General features: G+C 32.7%; 1 protein-coding gene, 1 long non-coding RNA gene and 1 pseudogene across 2 annotated transcripts; all 3 read right to left on the bottom strand.

The window, feature by feature from the left end:
- Positions 1 to 573: 573 nt before the first annotated feature.
- Positions 574 to 3,518, bottom strand: LOC131612227 (receptor-like kinase TMK4; annotated as a pseudogene).
- A 4,233-nt stretch (positions 3,519 to 7,751) lies between these two features.
- LOC131614541 (LEAF RUST 10 DISEASE-RESISTANCE LOCUS RECEPTOR-LIKE PROTEIN KINASE-like 2.4) lies at positions 7,752 to 9,352 on the bottom strand. The gene is made up of 2 exons (XM_058886112.1): positions 9,343 to 9,352; positions 7,752 to 9,109 (listed from the first exon to the last, which is right to left on the bottom strand). Exons 1-2 carry the CDS (start codon positions 9,350 to 9,352, stop codon positions 7,905 to 7,907), a joined length of 1,215 nt encoding a protein of 404 aa, XP_058742095.1. The 3' UTR covers positions 7,752 to 7,904.
- A 637-nt stretch (positions 9,353 to 9,989) lies between these two features.
- LOC131612226 (uncharacterized) lies at positions 9,990 to 10,811 on the bottom strand. The gene is made up of 3 exons (XR_009287322.1): positions 10,691 to 10,811; positions 10,488 to 10,594; positions 9,990 to 10,177 (listed from the first exon to the last, which is right to left on the bottom strand). It is a non-coding gene; the product is annotated as an uncharacterized LOC131612226 (long non-coding RNA).
- Between the last annotated feature and the right edge of the window lie 110 nt (positions 10,812 to 10,921).

Genomic DNA, 10,921 nt, shown 5'->3' with positions numbered 1-10,921 from the left:
ACTAAGAAGTTAATTTTGTAGTTGGTTAGTTAGTTGGAAAGTTAGTTAATTTGTGATATAAGTTACTATATCATACAAGTGATAAATCTTATTGTCTAAAGGTGAAGAAAGAATAATCAAGGATGGTCTTTTGTTTGGATTCAAATAATAGAGATTTGCAGAGTTTGTTGAAAAAACTAAGTAGCTCTGCTGATCCATGAATGATTGAACAGAGAAGGAGATATAAAAACTCGAGAAAGGGAAAGAAAGGGTTCAAGAAATTGAATGGAGAAATGGTCATGAGCTCTGATACCATGTTAATATCAAGAGAATTACTCAGTTAACTAAAAAAAAAAAATTCATTATGGATGAATAATGTTTTTCTGTTACAGCAAGGGAATATATTAACACTTATATGTCAAGGAAATCCATTGTTGCAAATCAAAATTACACTTTTTTACAGCAAGGGAATATATAGAATATAAATAACATACTCAAAATTATTAGTATCTAGAAATTTAGCATTTAAAAATTATGAAAAAGTTTTGAGGTTTAACCAAAGCATAAGCAAAGTTGTATTCAAATATCCATAATACATAATTACATTTTCATTCTTCATTTTTTTCCTTGTCGGACTTATTTGAATGTACAATTTTCAACAAGGTTGATGAATTTGTCTCTAACAAATAACTCGAAGTCACGTAAGACTGTTGTGATGATGGAATTTCAGGAGTATATAAATAAGGCTTTGGAGGAAATGGCAATGCCTGAAGTGATCCTTGTAGCATTTCTATTACTTTATTCATCGATGGTCTATCTGACGGATTTGTTTGAATGCACCATAGACTAACCATGGTAATCATTCTTACCATGTCAGTTTCTTCCTCTGAGTTTTCTAAGCATTTTACAAAGTTATTACCTTGCTCAAGATCCTTATAAATCCAGTCTGGAAAACACATATCAGAAGTAGATGATCCTCCGGTATCGTAAGTTTTTCTTCCTCCAATCATTTCAAGAATTAACATACCGTAGCTGTATACATCTGATTTGTGAGAAATTCCACCATATGTTCGACTCAATACTTCTGGTGCTATGTACCCTATAGTTCCTCTTGTGCCAAGTAAAGACACAATACTATCATTCCTCTGACATATTTTCGCTAGTCCAAAATCAGAGATTTTTGGTCCAAAATTTTCATCCAAAAGAATGTTTTGGGGTTTGATATCAAGATGTAGAATCCTTGAAGTACATCCTTGATGTAAGTATTCTAGTCCTCGAGCAATGCCAAATTACAAATAACATCAGAAAATCCCCTTTTAAAGATGAATGTATCTAATGATTCTCTGGGCATGAATTCATATATTAGTGCTCTTTTGTTCTCATAACAAAAACCCAAAAGTGCAACGATGTTCACATGTGACGTTCTACTAATACTAGCAACTTCATTTATAAATTCTTCTCCATTTCCCTTTGTTTCGTTTATTACTTCCACTGCCACGTGACGACCATCAGGTAAGATTGCTTTGTACACGATGCCGTATCCTCCTTGACCTAACTTATCTCGGAATGAATTTGTCATTCTTTTCACTTCGGCATATCTATATTGCTTAATTGGCACCGACAAATTATAACTTTGTATGAAATCTTCCACATTATGGTCAGTAGATTTTTTTATTTTCTTGAAGATCCACCTCTGTATAAAAACAGGACACCACTTGCATTTAAAAGAAATCACCACAGTAAGTATTACAATGCCAATACTAAACAAAGAGACCCCTGCACAGAAAAAAAAGTGAATGAAAATTATAAACATCTTCAATCTAAAACATTTTTATGTCTTAACTGGAGTAATCTTGATTTTCGATAGAGCCTAGTTATGGATTGTTCTAGTTAAAAGTTGAACTCGATCACTTCCTATATTTTCAACTTTAGTTGAAGTTATTAGTCATTTGAGTTTAACCACTTTGTTAAGTAAAGAGCAGAGGCAGTGCCCAAGTTTTTTATATGATTTATATATAACTACAGACTTGTTTAAAACTTTATAACACTTGCAGAAGGCCAAATTAATAAGTAATATTATAACAAGACAAACAAAGATTGAAATACATGTTATACATCCATACCTGCAATCCAACCGGGTCTAAGAGTTGTTTTAGACGATCCTCCTTCAAGAGAAACAGACGTATTTCGCCCAAGCAAAACATTTCCTTTTATAATTAACGTAATGTTGGATGGAAATTTGGGAATTTGTCCAGACAGATTATTATTGGACACATCAAGAAGTTGAATATGAGGCAAAGTTGTAAGACTATATGGTATTGACCTAGTTAAACTATTGCCAGCAAGAGTCAAGATCACAAAATTTGTTAAATTGGAAAATGCTGGAGAGATAGTTCCTACTAATTGTAGATTCGCAAAATTAATACCCACAATCTTTCCTTTTCGACACGTAAACAATTCCTCGTCTGAACAAAAATCATTCCCTTTATTTGACGGATAAACAGAATACTCAAGAGCTTTAAAAATTTCAAGCAAAATCGCATCTTGGGGATCACAAGGTCCAACATCGCTTCTACAAAAATGACTTCCTTTCCATGTTGCCTTAACACCCTTGTGAAACACAGGTATAGGCCCTTGAAGTAAATTATCATCTAAAGAGATGGTGGTCAATGAAGAGAGAGCAAGCATCGAAGATGGAACTAAACCAGCAAAGAGATTTGAATGCAGTTGAAGATCAAACAAATGAGTGCAATTAGACAAGTTTGGAATTTGTCCCTTGAAGCCGTTGTTGTGAAGCCATGCTTGAGACAAAAACTTCATCGATGATAACATATCAATTGTATCCTCGAACCCATTCAGCTGATTGTCGAGCTTTAAATACCTTACACCGGATTTCTCAAGAGACGTGGGAAGAGATCCTTGAATGTTGTTATGAGAAAGAACAAGAGTATACAAACTAGGAAACCAATCGAACATTTGAGATGGCAAGGAGCCTAAGATATTTGTAGCTTTAAGATCGAGCGTGTGCATCAACGAGGACTCACTTAATTCCTTAGGGAATAACCATGGCAAGAGATTCAAGTTATTGCTAAGGTTTAGTGTTTGTAGAGCTGGCATTCCCATAAAGTAAAATTCTGGAACGGAGGTGAAGTTATTGTAACTAAGGGACACTGTTTGGAGTGCGATGAGACCAGACATAAAAGGCAAAGGACCGGTGAGTGAATTGTTGTGAAGATCAATATAGATGAGGTTACTGAGAGTGTTGAGACTAGAAGGGAGTCTCCCGTGGAGTGAACTTGATGGGAGTTTAATGGAAACAACTCGATTAGATCGACAAACAATGCCGTTCCATTTGCAGTAGTGAGTGTTGTTAGACCATCCTATAGGTGTTGGGGTAAGTGCTTTCAAAAGTTTGGACATGTAAATGTAGTCATCATCTTTTTCTGCAATAATAACTGTAACCGCAATTATGAGAAAGTAGTACAAAACAAATCGTTTGGGATAGGTCTTCATGCTTAATTAGTTATTACTAGCAGAAGAGTATATTGATCAACGATTATGATTATGATGATGATGATGATACATGAATTCATTAATAATCCACCATGGGTAAAAGAAAACATGAATTAAATTATATAATTATTATATTTGCCTATGAAATGTGTACGCGTTACAGTCTAGTCAAAGAAGGAACACTACTCGTGTTTTTTATTTCATTGAAAAATGTTTACATTAAATTATAATAAAATTGAACCTCTGTCTAATAATTGTATTAGACGAAGGAAACAACACATATTAAGTTGCTGCGTGAGAGTTGTCACAACTTACATATGCATAGTATTATGAATCACCATATTTGCTGTAATTGCAACTAACTTCATTAACTTGAAATGATAAATTACACTTATACTTAGAGGGCAAATAATCGTTACTATTATTACAATACACAAGCACTTATTATAACATTATCTTTAACTAACTCTAACTGCCATAACTAACAGTTAGTTAATTCGTTGATTCATCATGTATCATTTGGTCTTTCATGTTGCTAGCATTTGAAGAAACCTCGTCTTATAACATTCTCCCACAAGTTGATGGTTGATAGATATCAAGCCTCATTAACTTAGATAGCAAGCTATTAAACAATTGAGACAACAATGATTTGGTGAAGAAATCTGCTAGTTGATCTTTTGAAGAACATGACATTAGTTTCATCAATCCATTTAGCATCTTTTCCTCTACAATGTGACGGTCTATCTTTAGATGTTTGGTTCTTTCGTGGAATATAGGGTTTGCTACAATATGTAGTGCACTCTGGTTGTCACAATACATCTCCGATATCTTTACGCATTCAACATTTAAATCTTTGAACTAGTATGCAAGCCATTGAAGCTCACATTTAGCAGTAACCAGAGCTCGGTATTCAGCTTCACTTGACGATCTCAAGACAGATAGTTATTTCTTGGTCCTCCATGAAATAAGCGATCTTCCATGAAAAAAATTGGCTAGAAATAGATATCCTAGTGTCTGAACAGCCAGCCCAGTCAGCATCTGAGTATCTCTGAAATTTTAGATGAGAATCTCTCGGTAAGAATATGCCCATCCCATGACATAACTTCAAGTACCTTAGAACCCGAGTAGTTGCATTAAAATGGTTAACTGTTAGAATATATAAGAATTGACTCAACTACTGAGTGCAATATGCTATGTCAGGCCTTGTAGCATTCAGGTAAAGAAGCCTGCCAACTAGCCTTCTGCATGCAGGAATGTCATGGTATGGTGCACTTGAATCTTTATGATGTTTTGTGGATGGATCTGATGGAGTAGAGGCTAGTTTTGCACATAACATTTCTGAGTCCTCCAAAAGATCCAAACAACATTTTCTTTAACATAATGAAATTCCAAGTTTGAATGGGCCACCTCGATTTCAAGGAAGTGTTTCAACTGTCCTATGTATTTGATTTTAAACTCTTTATGCAGTCTTTCTTTGATCTATTTCATCTCTTGTAAAGAATCTCCTGCTAGAATGACATAATCTACATATACTAGCATGATAGTAAATGATGTTTTGGTCTGCTTTGTAAGCAAAGACACATATGCATTAGCCTGTTTGTATTGATGTTGAATGAGAAATGCATTTAACCGTTCATGCCATTTTCTACTAGCTTGTTTTAGTCCATATAAAGACTTAACAAGTGTACACACTTGACTAGGTTCAACATTTTGACACCTAGTGGAATTGTCATATAGACATCCTCTTAAAGTTCTCCACGTAAGAAGTTGTTCACATCCAATTGGTGAAGAGCAACAACTGTTTTGACTGTGGTTAACTTGGCAACATGAGAGTATGTTTTAAAATAGTCGCCTTCAATCTGGTTATAACCTTTGAAAACTAATCTAACTTTGAATCTCTCAATTGTTCCCTCAGCATGATGTTTGATCTTATATATCCACCTACATCCAATAGGCTTAAAATTTGGAGGAAAATCCATAATTTTCTAAGTGCTTGTTTTCTCAAGTGCAGTGAACTCAACTTGTATAGCTTGATTCCAACAATCAAACTTGCAAGCTTCAGCATAGAACTTAGGCTCAGATTGAGAAGAAATAGATAAAGAATAGTGACAACAAGGTGTATAGAGATTTGAATATGTCATGGAAAGAGAAATAGGATAGAGCATACTTGTAGATAATGATTTGGGATTTTGAGAAGTGGAGCATACATAATGCTGCAAATAAGATGGCTTATGTGACACTCTTGAAGATACACGAGTAAGAGCAGCAGGTAGGTCAATAATGTCAGGTATATGGTTAGTAGATTAGTCTATCTTGTGTGGTGAGGTGGGAACAAGTGTGAGTGGTTGTTGAGGAAGGTCTGGTATGTCAAAAATAGAAGGGTGTGGTGAAGGTTCTAGAGAATTTTGGGGTGCAGAGGTGTTGTGTTGATCAGATGTGTGGTGAGAGGATGTAGTTGAATTAGTTTGGTCAGTTGATGAACTAGGGTAATATGTCCATGATTGGGATGAATGAAGTGTTTGGGTGGCGTATGGTGTTGCACCTTAAAATTTTCCCTCATCCTCATGCTTCTAACTAGCTTGTGCTTCTCATTCATATGCATACTCCATTTGGTCATAAACTTATAATCATTCATTTTATAAAGCTCTTAAGACATGGGATCAAGAGTTTTCTTATGATTTTGATTTTCCTTATTCAAAGGTGGAGTTATTTGGTTCCTAAGCTAGGGTTTGAATTCACATCATCACTAGAATTCTCTTTGACAAGGTTCATCAGGTTACAAGATGTGTGTGATTGTTCAAAATGTGCAAGATATTCAAGATGTTTGATTTTGGTCAAAGTTAACCTAGGGTTGACTTTTTGACCAAAACTTGTTAAACCAAAAGGTCTTTTCAGAAAATATACCTAGATAATATTCCTCTTCATCCTCTCCATATAAATGTCATAATATCTAAATCCATATTCCATAACCGTTTTCGAAACATCACATGTTCCACCAAACGTAAGTTTTCAAAAATCAATGTGTGTTTCCTCCCTTCAACACCATAACACCATTGAAGCTCAAGCATAACTAGAAACAAAGAAAAGATAACCAAACATTAATGAAGCTTCCTCCACCATTGTTTATCTTCTTCATCATGTATTCGATATGTAACTCACTCAATTCATTTTATCCATACACGTAACTTAGAAATGTTAGTTTTTGTTGTGTGGATTCTATTTTTCTGATTAAGTTGATAAAAATGGAAATAAGTTTTTCCTTTTTTGTGTAATTTTATTTCCTTTTTAATGTTGTTTTTGTGTTGTTTTAAGTAAAGTGATTATAGGTTACACATATGAATTTATCTTAGGAAATAATATGTTTATTGTCGTTTGTTGTTTCTACAAAGATGGGCGATTTAACCATCGACCAAGGTAAATATTAACTTTTCTTCTCGGGTATTAAAAGAAACAGAGAGGCAAAGTTGCACGCACTTTGCAAATACAAAATTACAGTTGTTGGGAATCAAACTCATGACCAGTAAAATTTCCCCCTTAATTAATATTACAATCGAGGGAAATTGTGTTGCATTTTCCATGACACTCTTCCTTACCTCAGCCAGCAAACTGAGGTAAAACCACTTAACCAACCGAGGTAAAATCATTTATTCGTAATATTGCATACAATAATGTGATTGTTATTATTTAATTACCCAAAACGGGTAGGGTAAAAATCCGCAAAATGAATACGGGTAAGGGCACGGATAGTTAACTATTAAAATAAGCGGGTATAAGGACAAATACTATAGTACACTACCCAAACCATGTTCATCGTACGAACTTTTCTATAAGTATAGCATGAACTAATAAAATATGTAATAAGCCTTTCAAAAAATAAAATAAAATATGTAATAAATAATTTACTTATTTAATTAATTAAATACTCCCTCCGTTTTTTATTATAAGTCGTTTTAGACTTTTCACACAGATTAAGAAAAATAATAATTATTGTATGAAAATGAGAAATTATGAAGGTTTTTACAAAATTATCCTTCATTAATGATATGTGGAAGATAAATTTATATAACTGAAAGGAGAGAGAATAATAAATATTTAAGGATATAATAGGAAAAATAGCATTAATTATTCATTGGAATTGTAAAGCGACTTATATTTAAATACAAATTTTTTCCCAAAACGACTTATAATAAAAAACGGATGGAGTATAACATAAAATTAAATTAATGTAGTTGAAATTAAAACAATTCATTACATTACTCGTTTATTGATGACAAATATGTGTCTCACTTTTTTTATGAATTTTTTAATGTCATATATGTGTCATCAATAAAAAACAACTAAAAATATACGACCTTTTTGAGGTTTAAACAAAGTATATGCAAAGTTGTATTCAAATATCAACAAATTATTTTTTACACTACAATCACATCTTCATTGTTGTCTTTGCTGAACTTATTTGTTTTTATGGAAGCATTCCCCGATAAGGTTGATGACTTTGTTTCTGACAAACTGCTTGAAGGCACGCATGAAGTTTGCAATATTGGAATTTCAGGAGAGTTTAAAAAAGGTTTGGGAGGATATGGAACCGACTGAAGTGGTCCTTGTAGCATTTCTATTACTTTACTAATTGAAGGTCTATCTGATGGTTTTGTTTGAATGCACCATAGACTTACCATAGTAATTTTTCTCACCATATCATTCTCTTCCTCCGAATTTGCTATACAATTCACAGAGTTATTATCTTGCTCAAGATCTTTATAAATCCAATCTGGAAAATATTCAGTAGTACATGAATCTCTAGCGCCTGAATTCTTTCTTCTTCCAATCATATCTAACATTAACATACCATAACTGTATACATCTGATTTGTGAGAAACTCCGCCATTTGTTCGACTAAATACTTCTGGAGCTATATATCCTATAGTTCCTCGTGCACCAAGTATAGACACAACACTATCATCTCTTTGACATATTTTAGCTAGTCCAAAATCAGATATTTTTGGGCAAAAATCTTCATCCAAAAGAATATTTTGAGGTTTGATATCAAGATGCAATATCCTTGAAATACATCCTTGATGCAAGTATTCTAAGCCTCGAGCAATTCCCATTGCAATTTTGGATAATGTGTTCCAATCCAAACTACAAACAGAATGAGAAGACCCACTTTTAAGGATGAAATTATCCAATGACCCTTTGGACATGAATTCATATATCAACGCTCTTTTGTTTCCATAACAAAAACCCAAAAGTGAGACAATATTGACGTGTGATGTTCTACTAATGCTAGCAACTTCATTTATGAATTCTTCTCCATTTCCCTTGGACTCTTTTATTACTTTCACAGCCACTTGACGACCATCAGGTAAGCTTGCTTTGTACACAGTACCATATCCTCCTTGACCTAATTTATCTCGAAATGAGTTTGTCATTCTTTTTACTTCTGCATATCTATATTGTTTTATCGGCACTGACAGTTTATAACTTTCCATAAAATTCTCCACAATATGATCACTAGATTTTATTGTTCCCCTAAATATCCATCTTTGTACTAAAATAAGACACTCCTTACGATAATAAATAACCAATCCAATAAATATTATAAATCCAACAGATGCTCCTGCATATTTGCAAAATAATTATTTTATTTTATCATCACAAAAGTTAAATACATAATTAGTGATGATACAAATAAACTATTTAAATAATGGTTTTAAATCAGTTGTGTTAGATGCGGGGTGATTAGATATTCATATGGAAGGTTATCTATTTACTTGGTTTAAGAGCTTGGGCTTATGATACTTTATTTCAATTGTTCTCAAAGGAAAAGTTATAGAACTTATCAGCTACTACTTCTCATCATTATGTCTAATAACCCCGCATCCAACACATCTGATAAAAAAAATTATATAATATTTTTTTATTTTTTATAATTATTTTAAAAAGTAACTCTATATCTTTTTAATTTAAAATTAATTGTAGTATATAAATTTTCTCGAGTTTATTTCTTGTAAATGATTAGAGTTTTTTTTTAAAGTAACATTTAGAGAGTATTTTAAGAATTGATGTATTTATAATATATTAAAACAAAAACGCACATTCTATCCTAAAACACTACAAGAAATACACAATTTTCCTGCGGATTTACCTGCGGATTTGAGCTAAATTTCCGCAGGAAACAAGTTTCCTGCGGTTTCAGGTCCGCAGCTAAAACCTTCGTGGGTAATATTTTCAGCAGGAAGTTCCGCAGAAAATTCCGCAGGTAAATCCGCAGGAAACTTCCGCAGGTAAATCCACAGGAAAATTCCGCAGGTAAATCCGCAGGTACATTCTATCTCAAATTAATTTTTTTTATAATAATTTTTTGAAACATAGTATATTAAAATTACTTTAATATAAAAATTAAATTATCATTTAAAATATTTTGAATTTAAATAAGACATTTAAAATATTTTGAATTTAAATAAGACATTCAAATTGTTAAATAACAAGTACTTAATTACATAGTCACATTACTAAAAAATTGATTAAAAAAACCAAGCTATTACTAATCATTTGTCAACAAGTCAAAGAAAAAAAAGTACAAATCAAGATTCAAAGGTTGAGTGACTTCATGTTGAGTAGATATATTTTTTTTCTTGGACGGTTTTGGCAGCATAGCTTGTAAGAACTCAAAGGAAAGCAAAACCTGAAAAGATGTAGTGCAACAAATTTTAGTTGCGGACCCAAACAAAATATCAAAGAAAATATGCAAAATCTTTATCTATCCAATAAGTAAACCAGTCTTAGTTTCAATTCAACAAGGAGTGTGGTCCATGAGAAAACATGCAATTACCTTAATCTAACTACTCTCTCAAAACAAAAGAAAAACAGAACCAGCTATTAAGCAAGGATTTTAGTCATTAAGTGAATGAGATAATTGAAAGCGAAACCAAATGCGAATAATAATCAACACAACTACGAATAAGAATAGTACAAAAACATTTGCAAACAAACACCTTATCCATCTAATTGGATGAGGACCCAATTATGTTACTGAAGTCTTCGCATGCCTCTTCAAGCTCTTGTCCGCTATATCTTCTCACGTCCTTTAACATATTCAGGACTGCAATCAAATTGTTAAGTTCAAAATAGATCTCGATCTATTCGACATAAATAGAAAGTAGAAAACAAAGAAACTGAAAGTTCAAAATATATATACTTCAGTGTGATGTTTCAGGCTCTTTCAGGCTGGTAGATTAATTTGGCTTGAGCTTTATCTTCATCGATGTGCTAATCAATTTCAATGTGTTTGGTTAGGTATGCTAAAACTAAAATCTGACCCCTTAATACTAATTGACTCAATTAATAAAAATGGACTTAGAAAACTCTAAAAAAGCGTGGACACTGGATCATCAATAAAAGTAATATTATTAATAAAACATATTACTAT

Source organism: Vicia villosa, linkage group LG6 (genome assembly GCF_029867415.1).
Source record: "Vicia villosa cultivar HV-30 ecotype Madison, WI linkage group LG6, Vvil1.0, whole genome shotgun sequence".
Taxonomy (NCBI): Eukaryota; Viridiplantae; Streptophyta; class Magnoliopsida; order Fabales; family Fabaceae; genus Vicia; species Vicia villosa.
This window is presented reverse-complemented; position numbering and strand designations above follow the sequence as displayed.